At 52.4% G+C, this 18,359-nt stretch overlaps 3 protein-coding genes across 3 annotated transcripts; 1 reads left to right on the top strand and 2 right to left on the bottom strand.

Moving 5' to 3' along the window:
* Positions 1 to 333: 333 nt before the first annotated feature.
* On the bottom strand, positions 334 to 10,143 carry J4E92_003329 (uncharacterized protein; the record flags this gene model as incomplete). The annotated part of the gene is made up of 4 exons (XM_051494727.1): positions 334 to 656; positions 710 to 3,763; positions 3,813 to 9,647; positions 9,705 to 10,143. The coding sequence occupies 4 exons, from the start codon at positions 10,141 to 10,143 to the stop codon at positions 334 to 336; spliced, it is 9,651 nt and encodes a 3,216-aa protein (XP_051355020.1).
* Positions 10,144 to 11,723: 1,580 nt separating this feature from the next.
* On the top strand, positions 11,724 to 13,560 carry J4E92_003328 (uncharacterized protein; the record flags this gene model as incomplete). The annotated part of the gene is made up of 2 exons (XM_051494726.1): positions 11,724 to 13,078; positions 13,128 to 13,560. 2 exons carry the CDS (start codon positions 11,724 to 11,726, stop codon positions 13,558 to 13,560), a joined length of 1,788 nt encoding a protein of 595 aa, XP_051355019.1.
* Positions 13,561 to 13,749: 189 nt separating this feature from the next.
* J4E92_003327 (uncharacterized protein) lies at positions 13,750 to 14,896 on the bottom strand (the record flags this gene model as incomplete). The annotated part of the gene is made up of 2 exons (XM_051494725.1): positions 13,750 to 13,793; positions 14,074 to 14,896. 2 exons carry the CDS (start codon positions 14,894 to 14,896, stop codon positions 13,750 to 13,752), a joined length of 867 nt encoding a protein of 288 aa, XP_051355018.1.
* Between the last annotated feature and the right edge of the window lie 3,463 nt (positions 14,897 to 18,359).

Below are 18,359 nucleotides of genomic sequence, written 5' to 3'. Positions count from 1 at the left end.
TGGCCCTTTCCCGCAATCTCCGTATCCCGTCCACCAGGCTCCCGACCCATCGCATTGTAACACCTTATCGTACGCAGGCTTATACCTCATGCAGGGAAAACCCTTGAGCCTGTCTGAAGACTGCATTGAAACAGAATGAACAAATTGAAAAAACTGGTGTCAATGTAAGCTCTAGGGTGTTCAATGTACTAAGGTCCTTAGTCAAGGTGCTTGTCTTCACGTCATGCAGATGCAGGGCATTTGTTTCAAGCCCATCGCGAATCGCGCGTGAGCCTTTTCCTGTTACTATCGTGCTATTATACATAGACCAACTGGTGCGCAGAGCACCTAAGTCTACTCCCCTTCCTCCGCATCCAAGAAGGCCTCATCGCCACTCGACTCAAACCCTTCGTCCTCGCCTTCCGAGTCGTCAACGTGCTCAACAGCCGGAACAAACTCCTCCTCATCGTCGTGGTCATCGTGATCTTCCTCGTCTTGAGCATCAAGCTGACCGGGTACAGCTCGGGCGACATGCTGACGCAAAGCCGGATCGTCTCCAAGAGCGAGCTTGCGGAAGAACGGATGATTCTCTGTAAGCGGCTTGCCAGTAGTAACGAAACCCATGGGAGTGTGCTCGAAGTCTTGACCCTTGCGGCGCAGAGCAAGCCATTCATGTACTGTACACATGGTTAGTAAATTGTTTCCTGTTATATGTTCGGAATATACGTACCAAAAGTCAGAGGCTTCTTTGCGAATGCATCCTTCTCCGGGTGCTGGGATAGGTTCTCATCGAGGCCAAGGTACTCCAGCAATAGGTAGTACTCATCCCACTCGAGGTAGAGACGCCCAGCGAAAATCCCCATCTCGACCCGAAGCCAGACGGGAGCTTTGAAGTCTGCAGGTAGAGCCGGTATCGCATAGTAGTCAAGCTGGTTGAAGTGAAGCATCCTTCGAGTGACGGGTGCAGCATAGATGATGAGGTGAACGTTGATGCTGTCTTGAAGCACCTGTTGCTCTTGCATGATCTGGATGAGCTGGTCGGCTTCCTCAGGGCTAACAAGGAGTGCTTGCTGGCTGACTGTGCTCCAAAGAATCCAATGAGAGGAACGAATGTAATTGTCGTTGGGAGTGTAGACCTCGATTGTACGAGAGAACTCAGCTGAGATCCACGAACCGGACTTCATCGACGAATAGACCGTATGCTTGAGGCCGAGTGAAGTCATCCGTCCCAATACCGAGAACAGAGGTTGATAGGCATCGCTCCCAGGGACGAGACGCCCGAACTCTGCGAAATGTCGAATGTCTTCGTGTAGTTTCTTTGTCTTGTATGGGCTGAAAAGAAGGGCTTGTTGTACTTCACGAACGTTTTCGACCTCGATCTCTACCTCGCGCTCAGTCTCGCGCTCCTGCTCAATTTCCACTTCCTCTAAAGCTGATGCATGGACGGCCGAACCTCGATCCTGGAAGTGTTTCTTGCGGTTCACAAGCTCGGTATATATGTTTTGCAGCGAAGGTTTCCATGCGATGGTGGCAGTGTTAGGACCAGCCCGCCGGTGACGCTCACCTTTTGGCTCGTATAGCTGTTTCAGGGAGAGTGCCTCTTTTATACGGACCGTTGCGAGATAAGCCTCTCGCGATGGAACATCCTGCAGGTATTCGGGATATTCCAACCGGGCTTGCTCTTGCTGCAGATACTGCGACGTCTGTGCAAAATAGGAGGGCTCGAGCTGTTCCATAGTGTCGCAGGTCTGGCCAAACACCCATCTAAGGACATCACCCGAAGTGGGTTGGTGAAACTCACTGGTGCCCTTTGGCAAGCGGTCCAGTATACCCTGATGGACTTCAACAGGAGAAAAGAACGTAATTGACTGGGTTTGACCGAGAAGTCGGAGTCTCATGGCAGCCTGCACCAACGTGTCCTTTGTCAAGTGTTGCCCGAGCGTTAAGGCGGCCCTCGCATGAGGTGGAAATTTGATGTCGGTACCTCTACAGTGGCTTTCGTCTAGGTACACGACGCATCGATCCAGGTCGTCGACGAATGGCGATGCGACGAGTGGTACGCATCTCCCTGTACGATACAATGCCCATACACGATGATCATCGTCAAAGTACACAGCTGCTGCGGCATCATGGTCGGCATCAAGCCAGGCTTTGGCGAAGTCTTTGTTCGAGTGCTCGAGAACTTGAGCGCCGGCATCAATCAGAATTCGTATGCGTCCATCTTGATTGAAGTTACTCAGGTTGTTTGGGAGATGATGAGTTTGGTAGGTGCCATTCTTCATAACATGCGTGTGGCGATTAGCGAGGTTCTCGAGCAGGTCCTTTTCAGTCCATCGCGCTCCGTTCCCAAAGATCATGCGTATGTATGACTGATTGCGAGGCGCCAGCAAATAGTAAGGAACTTCCGCATTGGTATGCGCTAGTTGTGGAAGATCTTGCTGTTGCACTAGTAGAGGAAGCTGGTGCCTCGAATCGTTTGTGCCAGAAAAGCCAGTGATACGGGCTCCCGTGGTACCCTGGAAGGACGGGAAAAGGTTCCAGCCAGATGCCTGAAGCTTGAGGCTGAAGGTCTTCGCATATTTGGGAAACACAAAGTTGTTCAAGTAGAAGTCCATGAGGGAGGCACTGAAGCGCACGACCTGATAGAGATCGCTCAGTTGCCGCATGTCTTCGGCGTTGATGGCGGCATAGTCATCTAGCTCTTTCGGGATGTCCACGCCCTTGGGAAACCATTTCTCGTACTGGATACTGGGTTCGTCCGTCTTGACTAGGTGGGCAAAGGCTTCCTTGAATTGAGAGCCAGTCAAGCCTTGATAGTAGAATGACAGACACGTCAAGGTGATTGCAACATCAGGATGCCCCCATTCAGCTGTAGGAGATGGTACACCCTTGGCTAGGTACGGCACCGCGATAGGTGCGCGGGTTGGATGCAGACCATATTGCACGTTCCAGCGCTTGCGGAGGGTCGTTATCAAGATACGATGCACAAACATTCCACGAAGCAAGTTGACAGTCCGCATCAAAGTTGGCTTGTCTCGGAAGAAGGTGGTGATCCTGGATGTTGTTTGACCGCGCACAGTTGGTTTCGAGATGTAGTCCTGTACATCTCTGACGAGAGCGGCTGGGTACTCGGCACAAGGCAGTATCGACGGAGTCTGACCCTTGCAGATGATCCTAACCAATAGCTCGATCAAGTAATCCTCGGCGTCTTTGCGCAAGAAATAAATGAGAGGAAACCCGTTGCTGCCACGATTGACCACCTCGATGCTGCGAGGATAACGTGACTGGACGTTTGAGGCGAAGTCCTTCACCAAGTGAAGACATGCCTGGATGACCTGCCATCGCATCGGGTGGCCGTCCACTGTAGTCTGCGTACCGGATGGATAAATAAGTTGCGTCCTGATTGCTAACGAAACGTCGCATTCGTCTAGAACATCGCGGGTATGTCGATCAAGCCAGCGCTGTGTGTCGATCATCATAGAGGCTGTTTCGAGGTTGTCGTCACAGAGTTGTTGTAGTCCACTCAGCTTGAACGAGAGCACATGCTCAGGCAACGCAATAAGCACACCGCGACGATCTTTCAAGCGTGCATGAATCTTTCCGTACAAACTCATTAACGCCTTGGTAGGAGGAGTCTTTCGAGAAAAGGGTATATGCATGAGCTCGCGATCCACTAGTCCGCCTAGTTTGGCTTGCATCACTTGCGCTGACTGGAGTAAGAGAGCTCTTGGAACCACAACGCGAGCGAGATCGGTCCGATCAGCAAGAAGTGACGCTACCATGGCTGTGGCAAGTCAGTTGAGGAAGATCTGGATAATGACGCTGATACGTACGAAGAATACATGACGTCTTGCCTTTACCCATTAAAAGTTGCAGAACTGAATTTTCGTCCGACTGGGGTGAAATTGTCGCTAGGGCAACTTGTACCTGCTCTTCTCGGATGAGAATGTCACCGTCGATCTCCAGTAGTAGCCAGTCCGGATAGTCTTCTGGGTTCCAATTGCTATGGCCTTCATTCGCCCATTCGTCCCGCTCTTGCTGATTCTTTGCCCTCTTCTGGGCATCTTGTATCCGAAGTAGTCGTTGGAGTCTGCTTACAGCCACACCGAAAGCTACAATTGCCTCTTTGGTGCCACTACCGAAAGTGGTGCCGGAAGCGATTCGAAGCTCCGTAAGAAGCTCCACTGTTGTCAGCCTAGGCCAAGTATCCGCCATCTGAAGCCATTTTGCTTGCGGATCATGCAGATAGAGAGCATTGCGGAGTCGTTCAACAACTGCTATTGCTGAGTCTCTGACCGATACAATATTCTCTGTTGTGATCTGAGGATGGGTGCCATGAGCTGTGTGCTGTACATGCGAGATTCGCTTCTGGAGAGCATCAATGCTCGCGTTCATTTCTTTCGCGTATCTGCACTGCACGAAAGAAGCCGGGTCTTTGAAGTTGGCGACGATACCCCTAAGAACTCCAATCTCTCGCGGCTGCGCCTTGGGTACTCGAGGATGGATTGCTACCTTCTTGCCTTGAAGGGTATCCATGAAGTTGTGTGTCTTGACAGGATGATGCGCAATATTACCCGATCTGACAGCCAAAGCTCCGGCATATGAGCTGGCAGCGAGAGAACGCACCTCCCTTGGCGGTGCAGCGTTGACAATTGGAGCCTTCAACAGGTCTGAAAGCGAGAGGTCATCGTACTGCCTAGATCTCGTAGAATACAGGGCAGATGGCAGCAGCTCCGTGTATGGAGTTACTTCAACGTCTGCGCCAAGCTCTGTGCGATCAGCAGTCACACGGAAGAGTGCCTCCTGCACCTGCTCTAGATATAGCGCCAACTCATGATTGCGCGTAAGGCGGATCCATTCAGGAGCTACATCAGCTAGAGCCTGTTCGATGTCGAGGTATGTCGGGTCAATCGCGACCAATAGTGCCGGGTCGATGTCGGGAGTTGGCCACTGCTCCACCACTGAGCTAGCCAGTAGCTCGCAGGCTCGATCGACACCGGGGCCATGTAAGCTCTCGGCTTTCACTAGCTGTGAACGTTTCTTAAAGCCGGTCTCGGCGAATGGCATTCGTGCTTTCTCCATAAGCGATATCAAGTAGGACACAGGAGGCGCTCCATCCACTCGAAAGTGAAAGTAGGCGGCATGGGAAGGAACTGCAATGGCTCGGATCTCCGGAATCATTGCGAAAGATATGAGTACACGCAGAAGGTTTAGGTCCACATCTGAAGAGAACGCGATGGTTCCTAGCAGGAACATCAAGCCAAACCTATCGTCGACACTACATTGTAGTGACCTCTGAGCAAGCGCGCCCCACTCAGTTCTGATGTCGACAGCAAGGTGGTCGGTAAGCAGACACTTGCGGTAGAATTTGTCATAACCGCCCACAACTGGAGCATCGTGAAGGAGTGCGATCAGTGTTGTGTCCAGTGAGCAAGTTGACTTCCAATCCTGGAGCAGCTTTGATATCTCAAGCACATTCAGGCGATCTCGTGAAGCTTTCCGGGCGTCGCGTGCGCTGTAGGCAGTGTCTGAGCTGTGATCTTTCTTCATTCCGCAATCGACGGACCTCGCGACTGCTCGAGCAGCCAGATGAGCTATGTCCGGGTCAAGTTTGATGGTCTCCTGAATGTCCCGGTCGAGGTAGAACTGGGATAAGTTGGAAGACGTTTGCAGTATCTTGGCGACCGCATTGACATACCGATCGTCTTGCATATGCACTGTGCATTCAGGACGCCACAGTACTGTCTCCATGCACCTAGCATCTGGAGGGTAATACCCTCGCTTCGGTGATAGTTCTGCAATACGTTCCAACGTGGATATCTCATCGCGTAACAACGGGTTCCAAGGTTGATAGGCACCCGTTTGGAGTAGGTAGAGAGCCTCTTCTTTTCCCGTCCGCCGGGTGAGTGGATCAAAGATCGCGTGTGACGTGTAGGCATGTAGCAAGGCTTTCATGTAGAGGAGGCGAGGTTCGGGTGCACAGTCAATTCGTCCCAAGACATCATTGACCGCGTATTTGAGATATATGCCTTGGCCCATCTCGATGTCAACAGACACATGGGGACCGTCTTTCGAAATTCGGATGCCTCCCCAAGGAATCAGTATGCTCTTCTGCCGACGATTGGCAACAGATTGGACGACAATCTTGTTCATGAGGCCATACCAGGTACCCGCATCTTGGTTTTGTAGAATGACGGCACCGAGGCGCAACGAGTGTAGCAAGCCTTCTCGGTTGATATGAAAGCTCAATTCCATCCGCTTCAACTCCACGGTGATTCTTCCGTTAGTTGACGCGAATACCAGGATCTGGGAGGGGAATTCGAAGTGAGTGAAGATCCGGGTAATGGTCTTGACCAATTCACTTCCCGTGTCCAACAAAGTCGTCTGCGATGGATCTTGGAACCGTCGAACAGCATGGTAGAAGCCGGATGGATGCCAACGTATCCACCAATTTCCCTGCTTAAGTGCCCATGGAGCGTTCTGGCGAATCTCGATGTGACCACTGTAGACGTGCAGCCAGTGGTAGCATGTTTCAACCAACGGTCTAGGTAGATCGGGCGTAGGGCCTTCCACGCCAAAAACATGGCTAGGAATGAATTCGAGCAGCTCGCCGCCCAGGTCAGCCCGAATAATCAGCCGCTTATTGCGGTAGCCTAGATGAATTCGATGGCCACGTATGGGCTCTGACAATGCGAAATCCATGCCACGTAGAGGTGAAGGATACACGATTGGATTCTTATCACCAAGGACGTGTCGATAGGTGTCATTCATGCGGTACGACTGCGGAAGAGTTCCCATCTCTTGACCGTCGATGAGCAGGGTGCCGTAGACATAGTCGTAATGCACAAAGTAGGAGTGCTGCTCAGCCGTTGACTGCAATGTGTATGAGAGGTACCAAGTGTCAGGAACGACTGCTAAACCGGGCTCAGTGACGTCGTATTCCCCGGGTACATGCCATACAGCGTCTAAAGCAGCTCTGAACGTCTCTGCATTCCTCATGATGGCTTCTTTCGTGGCCTCACGATGCTCGTAAGCGAAGAGTGTATCTTGAGCGATGGCGTTGCGCATATTGAACGGCATTGTGTCATATCTCCCGGCCAAGTTGTATCGGAGCGAGATTGAAGCATCAACATACATGCGAAGACCCTCAGGGGCTCCCAACCAGTCGTCAATGTGCATTGTCTGCTTGCACAGGAGTGACGCCCATATAGCTGGCTGTAACACGTTTGGATCTTCCGTGACCATCGGTTGCAGCTCGCGGCGCCAGCCGTCGGTGATCTTGCGGGCTTCATGGAGAAGTTCCCTTCCGTCGTTGCAGATTGATGTGCTTGGGCTCAGTGAGGTCACCTTGAGTAGGATAGTGATGAGGATCTCCATCTGTACGGGCTCGCGCCAGTTTCGTCGGATCGCTTCCAATCGATAGCGGACTTGCTGCAGAAGCTTGCTGCAAAGACCATCATCCAAGAGAGAGCGATGGGTGTCGGTATAATTGGTTAAGGCCGCACGGTCTGACCCTAGCTGAAGTACCATACGCAAGACGAGCGACCATGTGGACTCGGACGAAAAATTGAGATTGGTTGAGCCCAGTTCCCTGAGAAGGTCGAGCCATCTTGAATGAGTGCCGACTAAGAGACCTTGGAGTGCCGTAAACTCATGAACGCCAACGCCTTGAGGGCACCTAGCTTGGTTCGCCTGGATCTCGTTGGATGTCGGCCACAGAAGGTAATTGAGTCCAAGTGACATCAGTGGCGAATTGAGGGGAAGCTTCACGGGGAAATGATGCCAGAAGGAAGCTTTACCGCATCTATCGGTCCATGCCTCACCAACACTGTCGTAGTACCTGGGCTTGAGGCCACAAGTCCGGATGACTTCGTCTACCCCAATTGGAAAGCCCCAATTCGCGTAATGACACTCTAGATGAGCCTTCTTGTACGAGCCCAGACTCACTCGACAGCTGGTTTTGTTGACGTATGAGCGAAGCTGTGAGTACTCCCGGACAAGCGACATCCGATCAAGCTTATCGGTCGGCTCGCGACAAAGAGTCGAAAGTATAAGCCAAGTTGCGTCTCGGTAGGCGGCGAATACTTCTGGGCATTGTAACTCGAATAGTGCTGCTTTGGCAGCCGGCTCATAACTCGGTAATGGATGCTCGTAGATCTGGATCCTGATGCCCTTAGCTTCTTGGTTGAGGTTATGCCATTCGCAAGGAAGGCGATGACGTGATTCAGGCATGCCATCCCCAGCAACGAAAGCATCCCAGATACACTCCTTCTCATTTCGCCTGTCGATGGTTTGAGCATGGTGCTGACTTTTCTCTTCCCATTCGATGTGCTTCGCGTCATATGCAATATCGGCTTTTGCCTCGATGTCTTCTCGCATTGCACACAGTTCGCCCTGATGGTCTTCCCGATCGTAATACTGTGCAGCAAAGCAATCGTCGGCAGGATCGTCGAAGATAGTTCTGGACTGCACACTTGACCGTGCTCGAAAGCGAGCTTTCAAATACATGCGTACTTTTTGACTCCGAATCATCTCTTCGTGTGTAAGGAGCTGGATGGGATCCAACAAATCTGGATCGAACCCAGGATGGTACTCCTCGAGCAACGGGTAGCATGCTACGGCATCCTTGTCCATGAGAACCCAGAGCTCCATGAGATGGAGCAACTGCTGGCTCTTTTGGTTGGGATAAGCGTGGTCTACCGCGTTGATGTTGGTGACATATTCATGAATCACCTTACTCAACCGGATCGCTCGGAGGCCTTCTGATTGCGTTGAACGCTTGGCAGGAAGTACAACATCCTCAAGGAGTCTTGACGAAGCGACATGGCTTTCCAAAGCTCGCATATAGGGTCTGACAGAAGCGACAGATCGCTCAAAAAGCTGCAGAAGCTCGGGAGCAGTCCGTTGTTGAGGTCGTGGAGAATGTGCGTGTTCCACTAGCACTCCTTTCAAGAACCTACCGCTGTTCATCAAACGAAGTTGGAACTCATGAGGATGGGCGTACTGGCGTAGCTTTGGGATAATACGCTCCCGCGACTTGCTATAATTACGCCAGACTTGCTTCAAGTAGCCACCAGTCGTCGCCAGGGAGGACTCGAAACTACCACTCAAGGACAGTAAGAGATTAGAATGTCTGTTGAAGGCGGACCTATCGGCACCATGGACATCGGATGTAAGCTTGGCGAGGCGGCGACCTAGCTTCTGGCGGAGTGAGAAGGCTGCATCAAGAGGTATCTTCTTCAACACATCTTCCAATAGCTGCGCATGCAGGAGACACATCATTGTCTTGTAGTGGAGTCTTCCGACCTCTGCACCCAAGTGGTGATACAAGTAACGCTGGACCGCTACTCGAAGGACCAGATAGAAAGCGGATCTCCTCCATGGTGTCCGAGCATTATCAAAGGTAACTGTATCGCGCACGCGCTTCCGTAGACGAGGAACCGCAACTGCAGCGCCATTGGCCTCCAGTATAGTCATCAATAAGCCAGATATGAGAGCGGGGTCACTCGTGTCTCGGATCTCCGGAATCGTGGCGGCTGCCTTCCAAGTGATAGCGGCAAACTTTGTGACCGACTCGCTGCTAGCTTGTTCGATGAAGGTGGCGAGAGCTTCCTGGAATGCTTCTTCGTTGATAGTCGACGCTGGGACGGATACCGCGCAGCCGGGGACTACAGGTAAGTTCAAGATCAGTAAATGCGCGACACCGATGTATGTCAGCTACTTACAGTCCCATTGTAGCGCGCCTTTGGCAGCAAGCACCTTGTCGGCTGTTGCAGATGTCTCGAATGCTTCGAAAATGATGTTGCGCTCGCCGGAGGTGTCGTAGGGATACACGAGCAAAGCGCAGTTCTGAGGTGCGATATGCAGAACAAGCATTTTCCCATGGCTGAAGTCGCGAAGCTCTTTCATCAGCGCCGCCTTGCCAATGGTTCCATCAATATTGAGTATTTGACATGCGAGCAATGTCTTCCGCAGTCCTTGGACGTGCGGAGCAACATCTGCAGCGACACTGGGGGTGAGCCTTGCAACGGCGTCAAGCATACGCTTCAAGAGAGCCTCCTCGACGCGATGCAAGTTGCCATCTTCGCGGCCAGGTACATTGCGGGGCAGCGCGATATGGTAGTACTGCTGCTCAAGAAATGGCAGCCGCGCGGCGGACGCCATGGCTGTTTCGAGTGCCTGCTGCAACGAGGCAGCGGGCGGGGGCAAGAACGAGTGAGGGAATTCGCAATACGACGGAAGTGGGGTATTGCGATGTTGTAAGAGTTGGCAGGTGGTGTTGTCGAAAACGCGACTGCTTGATGAGGGCGCGGTACCAGGGTTGACTTAGGCGCCAAGCATTGTTTTGTTAGGCGGCAGCAACGCGTAGACGCCCTCCCCAACGATGAGCGATGAACGATGAACATTGAGCCTTGCCAGAAGTCGTGGAACACCAAAGCGCAGTCTCGGGCCAATCTCCTTGCCACCGGTGAACGAGTCTGCATGAGGAGACATGCCGGCTAGCGAATGGGTGACTGAGGCACTGTACGGCGCTACGAGAAACCCTCAGCCTCGCCAGTTCCGAAAGAAGAGGCCATGATGGACATGGCGATTGATTTCCAGGATTAATGATGCTGGGCGCTTCTTTCAGGTCGGTCTTGACGTCCGCAGTTGCTTCCTTCTGTCCACGCATCAAACAAGTGGAGGATGTATGGCAAAGGTGGGAAGTAACAGAGAAGAACGAAACTGTGTTGCTTCCGAAAAGCGATAACGCAAAAAGAGAAGGAATGAGTCCAGATTGGCTGAGAGGAACGCTGCTGAAATGACAAGGATGATGGAGACGTGGCCTGCATCAAATGGAAAGAACGACCTACGTGTGTTAGTGTAGCATCACTACTGCTCTTCGACCTTGGAAGCTGTCTGTCATCTTGAAGTGAAGGTAGGAGTTGTTTAGGTTGTTTTCAGACGTCCAGACGACAACAGAATTGTCGATAGAGCTCATCCAGACGTTCCGACGCGCGTGCTGGTAAAGCGCGTGTTGTGACGCGACAAAAGTAGATAGCGGCAGATTGGAGGCATGTTCTACTCCTGAGCGCATCAATGGTAATCGAGCGCAAGTCTGTGGGAGCTTCGTGATGATGCATGATGGAGTTGTGGACTCTATAGCTGAGAGAAGCCTGGTGGTGAGAGGTTTGACGACGCGTGAGGTACAATCGCATTTACCCGGCCCCTTGCCTAGCTCCACAGCTAGCAACATAGCGCCTTCCCCTCCCTTGTCTGCCTTTCGCGCATTTCCAGTGCATTTATCTCTCTTCTCCAATGACATCTTCTACATTTTCTGCGAACCCCCAATGAAGCCATCGAACGACAGCGGCTAGCTCCAGCCGATCTCGCTGCCTCATGGAGGGCAAACTTCATCCGTAAACGGCATATCGGCTGCAGCACCTGCCTGCCTCGGTTACTCTCTCCCCAGCTATCACCGCTATGCCTTGTGGGTTTATTCCCGCTAGATTAATCATCGCCACCATGAAGGCGGGAAAGTGCGAAAGGGCGCCCGCGACTAGCTCATCTCGAGCTCCAAGGCGCGACGTTGGAGGTTGTGGATGAGTCTCTTCACGCATCACCACTAGCTGGCTCGATGCGCCTTCGTTTCAATTATTCATACACTGTTTTTATGCTGCTAGAATAAGCAGCGGGAGCTCGTTCGTCGGTACGCATTCGCTATTGGTCGAGTCTGGGATCTCATCGGCGCCGTCATCAGCACTATGTCGCACAGCAACCTTACCCAAGACGCGGCCGCGGGAACGATACTAGGAACCCACGCACAGAACACTCCGCCGTCACCCAAGTCATACACTTCAGACAAGTCCCGCGTAATCGAGGACGTCGAAATCGAAGAGGACCGCGCCTCCATATCCTCAGCGTCGACGCATTCCGATTCGATCAACTCGGCAGTAGATCAACGTCCGTCGATACATCATACATGGAGTAGGAATACAGGGCACTCCTGGCCTGGCGATAAGGAGGATGCGATTGCGACTGTCACAACGAACGCGACGCAAGACCCGCGCTTCGAAATTGACTTCGAGGATGGAGAAGACCCGGAAGACTGGTCCATGTTGAGGAAGGCTGTTGTCATCTTCTTCATGAGCTTTTCAACACTGGTCGTAGTTATGTACTCGACAAGTTATACAAGCGGCATACCGGGCATGATGGCAACATTTGGCATTCAGTCGAAGACGTTAGTGATCTTGGGGATAACGACCTACTTGTGCGGTCTGGCGATTGGATCACTGCTACTGGCACCGCTTAGTGAGATGTATGGCAGGAGACCCGTCTACCTTATCGCTGTCGCATCTTTCACCATCCTCGTCATACCATGCGCTCTGTCGAACAACCTAGCTCAGATCCTCGTCATGCGCTTCTTCGGTGCCATCGCGGGCGCGGCTATGATTTCCAATGCTCCAGGCACCGTCTCCGACATATCCAAGGAAGACTATCGCGCATTGGCTTTTTCGATATGGTCTCTAGGGCCAATGAACGGACCTGTCTTCGGCCCTCTCGTTGGTGGCTTCGTCTTCCAAGCCCTAGGCTGGCGGTGGACGAACTGGGTTGTCATGATCGGCTCTGGCGCATCCTGGTTCATGGTCTTTCTGATCCCAGAAACGTACAAACCAGCAATCCTCCGCGCCAAGTCAGCCAAGAAGCGTAAAGAAACGTCTGACCCCCGATACTACTCTCGCTACGATGAGAAGAAGGCTTTCTGGCCTTTACTACGGGAGAACCTCTACAGGCCGCTTAGTATGGCGGTCAACGAACCGATTTGCATCTTCTGGGACGTATACATAGCATTGGTCTACGGAGTCTTGTATCTGTGCTTCGTTTCGTACCCCATCGTTTTTGGTGAGCTACGAGGTTGGTCGCCTGGACTCGTTGGACTGGGTTATATGGGTATCGGTATTGGCGGTGTCATCACGATAGCTTCGGAGCCTCTGCTTCGCCGCATGATCAACAGCCACAAGAAGGATCCAGAGACTGGCAAGCCATACCCAGAGGCTATGGTCAGTGTGGTTGTCATCGCCGCGGTATTGGTTCCCGTGGGCGAGATGATCTTTGCTTGGTGTGTATCCCTCCCCATCTAGATGTCGTCTGTACTAACATGATTACAGGACATGCACTCCCAACGTCCACTGGATTTTCCCCCTCATCGCCGGCATCCCCTTCGGCGCCGGAAACTGCGGCGTCTTCATCTACGCGTCAAACTACCTCGTTCACTCCTACGGCATCTACGCCGCGTCCGCTCTCGCTGGAAACGCCGTCCTACGATCCGCCATGGGTGGTGCTCTTCCCCTCGCAGGTCCAAAGATGTATCAAAGTCTTGGCCCACATTGGAGTGCTACAATGCTGTCGCTGATCGAGTTTGCGCTCATACCCATTCCGGTAGTCTTTTACCTCTATGGACATAAGATCCGGGAAAAGAGCGCCTTGATCAGGCAGATGAGGGAGGATAGGGAGAGAGTTGATGCGAAGAAGAGGAAAGCTGCTGAGAGGATGGAGAAGATGAGGGGTGGTGTGCTTGATGAGAAGAAGTTAGACGTTTGATAACCTGCATGTATGAGGATCATCGATACACCGAACTAGACTATTGTTCACCAAGATGCATTTGCACGGCTGGTATGATGCCCTATGCTTTCTGACCAACGCGTACAATGTCATGAGCATCAAAGCAATCCTCGTCTACTCCACTAACAATACTCCATGTCTCACTTCCATCCTGCTCTTCCCCCAGTATCACATATCCATCTTGCGAGTCATCACCCCAGTCACTGAGATCGCTATCCCAACCCCGGTCGTTCTCTTTCAGTCTCTCATCCTCCATCCTCTCTCGCTGCCTCTGCAAAACAATCTCATCCGCCTCTATCCTCCCCATCAACTCCCCGCTAGCCCACTCAACAAGACTACACCTCTGCACCTCCTCCGGCGCCGGAACCTCCCACTCCGTCCCCACCCCAAACTCCGCACAAGCACACTCCCGATCCAAAGTGCACCAACACGAACAAGTACAAGTCCCCCCACCCACCTCCGAGCATTCATATCCGCAGCCAAGGAACCAACACCCAGACAAGTTCCTATGCCACTGCCAGGTATACTCGCCCCACCACCAGAAGCCTGGTATCACGGGTAGAGCGGGTTCGTTGCGGCTACAGCAGCGTTGTTTGAGGATTTTAGGAAGTGTGAGAATGCAGGCTAGTGTGGAGTGGGCGCGGATCTCGGAGAGGGAGGTGGGGAGGGTTGTTTCGTGAGGTTTTGCGAAAGGCGCGGTAGGGATGGTGGCGCTGACGCGACCGGGTCGCCTGCCGTCGCGCATGGTGTGTGGGAGGATGATCAGCGGCGCGGGGCTCGTGGGTTCGCCGTAGATATGTATACGGCGTTCTTTGACGTGCCGCATCTCTGCGATGCGACGCCGAGCCCAGGTTCCAAAGTCCTCGCCTGTTATAATGTCCCCGGTGGCTGTGCCCTCGAAGATGTGGGCATTCTTGCCAAAGAGTTCGTAGGCTTCTATGTCGTCCATATGCTCCATGTCTACTTCATGTGCCCATCTATCGTAGCAGTCGTCCTCCCATTCCTGAATGTCTGCCTGTTTGTACTCGTGCCGAAGCTGGTTCTCTCGTGCGAGGCGATATCGGTCGTTGCGACGACGCTTGTTGCCGCTGTAGATGCGCTCGGGGTATCTCTTCGATCGTTGGCGTACGCGACGGGCTGAGCGGAGGTCTCTGAACGGGTGGTCTGAAGTCCGGCCAGCGGCATTCATCGCAGGTTCGGAAGGAAGGGTAAGGAAGCCGAAGGGCAGGTCCTCGTGTGTTTCTGGCAACTCGCCCATACAGGCTGTGCACCAGTCGGCGGGATGGCCAGCCCATTCGAGCGTCTTCTGCTTCATCCTGACAGGTTCGAGGCGAAGGGCTCCTGGAGCGACTTGCAGACGGAAGGCCTAGCTGTGTAAGTTATTCAGAGGTTAGCCATCATTATAGCAGTCCCAAGTGACCATGAAGCCCCCTGGCTATGTCATCATGAGGCGTTCTACAATCTTCGCGGCTCAGCCCTCGCGCGATGGGCGAGGGCGCATGGCTGCGCAGAAGGGCGGAAGTCGACGGGAATGTTGCCGCAGGATCCAGCGACGACGTTGATCTATAATCAATGTGTGTTTGTAATCTTCCGTATTAGGCGCAGGCTTGCAAAGCACTTCTCTTGTACCAGATTATAGTGATTGTTCAGATGGGTGTGGAGAGGGACGGTGTGGTGACAAAGTTGGTGTTGGGCGCAGCTGCGTTCAGAAGGCGCGTGGTAACTTACTAGACACCCGCAATCGACGGCTTTTGTGGAGTTGCCTAATTCGGACCAATCGCGAAACAGCACACGGCCACAACCTCCAATGCCTCATCTCAATCTCAGATCCACTGATTTGATGAATGCGCTGTTAACATTCGCACACAATGCTGTTAATACCTGAACAACACCTTGTCGATATTGCTAATCCTGGTTGATCGGTGAAGTCTTCAGAGCACTTGTCAGATATATGTCTCAAATTGAGGGTGTATCTTCTTTGACGCTGAGTACAACTCGCATAATGCAAGCTTTTTCCGTAAACAGCCAACAAAGCTCTAATACACGTGAAACTCTTCAAGCTCAGGTTCGCTAGCCTGCAACTTCCTTGAGCACATATGACGCAGTCGCTCGCGAAACTTCGTTTGATTCGACCATTGAGGAGAAAACGCGATGCTCTTAATTTGAACGCCGTTCCTACCATCAGAACAGGGGCGGACAATTATCGGTATCTCGACACCTGGACATCGGATAATGAGATCACCTGGCTTGACATTTCGTCGACACTCGCCTATGCTGGCACGTCCGAGCGGTCCCGGGTTGGACCCCTGGAACAGTATTGTTGAGTCGTCTGCTAGAGCATTGCACACGGCGATATGGGTTCTGAGTAAATCAAGTTCTGTGGCCTTTGAAGTTCCCCAACTCGAGCCATCTCGCAAAAGGGATAAAAGCGCTGGGACCTCCTTGCGTCTGTGTCTGCATATGAAGCGTTCCCAACAGTCGAATTGAGCGAAAGTGCCGATGTGTCCATAGAATGGTAAATTCATGTTCGTTATCTCGAGAATCTGAAGCAGTCGTCCCAGATTGTGAATGTGTTTACGATATTCGGCCTGCTGGTATGTCGACTGAGTCTTGTAGAAGTCGAAGGTTGCAACGACTACGCCTTGTCGACGGCCATGGATTGATATCGCATGATCGCCCACCATAGAGATACGTATATTGCCTAGATTTTGGCGATCCTTGTCGTCTGCAACTTCACCAGGGGTAGCAAGAACTCGTGTCCGGTCAACATCACCAAAATCGCAATGTTTGCTGGTGCCGAACGGACACGAGCTCTTCTCACCGCTGGTGACGTGATTAGAGCGAATGAGTCTTTCGATATCACCCCATTTGTTCTCTCGGTATTCATTGGGCGTCCAATCCGGTACCCAAGACGGCTGCCCCTTCATGTTGTTCATTGCAGCGATCAGGACTAGATGGGGTGACCCTGTTATCTGGACCAGAAGCCGAGAGAACGAAAAGTAGATCGCTTCCTTGGATTCTCCATAATCTACCTGGGGAAGAGGATGCCGGGTGCGACGTTGCAAGATAGCCCAAAGGCCAAAGGCCATGTCTTTGGACACTGCAGCATCTCGGGTGTAAACACCGTCAATGAGATCGTTCACGTTGGTTTGGCGTTCTCCATTGCGGTACAAAACGCGCGGGGATGATAATAAGACCAGGCGTACCATCATCACGAGAATGATGAAGACGGCTGTCAACGAAACGGCCAGAATTACTTTGCGCTCATGAGGATCGGAACCAAGCAAGGCGGACCAGAGCAGGAAAACGAGTAACAACCCGAGGAAGTAGAAAGTTGCTCGATCGGTTAGGCGGTGAAGTCGACACATGCGTCTCGAAAATTCTGCATAGACTTCCAAAGAGGAGTCGCGCGCAGGATCTGAAGTTGTGCACTCCGGATTCATGTCTTGCCTACTCATAGCAACTCTCTTCCAAGGGCACATGTAAGACCCGAGACGAGGGCTCGCAGTAGCCAAAAAGACCAGACTGATTGCGAATCTGTCCCAGCAGATATGAGTGCTGCCGCAAACTATAATCGGGTTGGAGGCGAGAAGGATCTCTTGGTAGGTCCAGAGTCTACTGATCCAAGTCCGCTGTAGCAGATCCAAAAGGTCCGCTTCGGTTGCGTATTTTGTTTCTCTATTGAACAATCGCAGTATGTAAGGACTCAGCGGGCCTCGCCATGTTCCGACAGAATCTTCTCAAGTCAGCGTAGATACGAGTTCGAGGTTATGACGCTTACCATGAAACACGAAAGGGTGCCTTGTCAAGCTCCAACGTGCTATAGTAGCAGAAAAGGCTGCGAGAAATGGGCGCCCATAATCAGCTCCGGGGGTTTTGGTATCACCACCCAACGCCTGGAAGTAGTCCAAGAAGCCAGCGGTTTCCATATATTCAATTGCGCGATCGGTTTTCTCGTTACCTTCGCCGAGCCACACGTACACAGTTGCTGCTCGCGAGTATACATCTCCCATCAGCGGAATCTGGTGTTCCTTTTCCTTCGTGTTCTTCTGGTCGATGCAGATCGCATCAATCCATATCGTAAAAGCGCCAAATCGCGTGCGTAGGTGCTGTAGCGCTGAATAGCCATTGACAGAGACGACGATGTCCACGCCGTTGCATGTAATAGTTCGATTGTCTTTCGGTGAGCCCCAGACGTAAGAGATGGCGGTAAAGTCGGGAGAGGTCTCTAGATCCACGATGCGGAGATGACCGACTACAGCGGCTGCTTCAGTCGACGCTCCATCGACATCGAGAACGCGTATGCACTTCGAGCTTGGAGGTATAGGTAACGAATGGTATGGCGCTGCGGCGGAGCCATGGGCCATGACAATTGATGCCTATCAACAAAGCATAATAAACCTCGGGTTCTGCGAAAAGGATAGATACGGCGGAGAGACGCGCTGCAACATGTCTATTAACGGTGTAGACCACAACACATGCAGGGGCAGCCAAGGAAACGTGGCTTGAGCGAAACTGTATTGTTGACTATTTCAGGTTGGCTTCGGTTCACGATGCTATCAAGGAGGCTATTGGGGGCCGGCCCGCATGATTGTATGGCTTCGCAAATGCTGTCTCTCAAATAAGGGACTTCGGGATGCCGTAGGTAGATTTGAGTAGGTACACATCGCCCCCAAGTCCATGGACGATTCCAGGGGCGTTGGTGCAGGAAATGAAGACGGTGCTTGAGCTTAGCTGGGTGCATATCTCCGAAGCGCCCAGGGCTGCCAGCCTACCAG

Source organism: Alternaria infectoria (genome assembly GCF_024043175.1).
Source record: "Alternaria infectoria strain BMP 0036 chromosome Unknown scaffold_4, whole genome shotgun sequence".
Classification (NCBI taxonomy): Eukaryota; Fungi; Ascomycota; class Dothideomycetes; order Pleosporales; family Pleosporaceae; genus Alternaria; species Alternaria infectoria.
The sequence above is the reverse complement of the archived record's forward strand: the minus strand, read 5'-3'. Positions and strand labels throughout refer to the sequence as shown.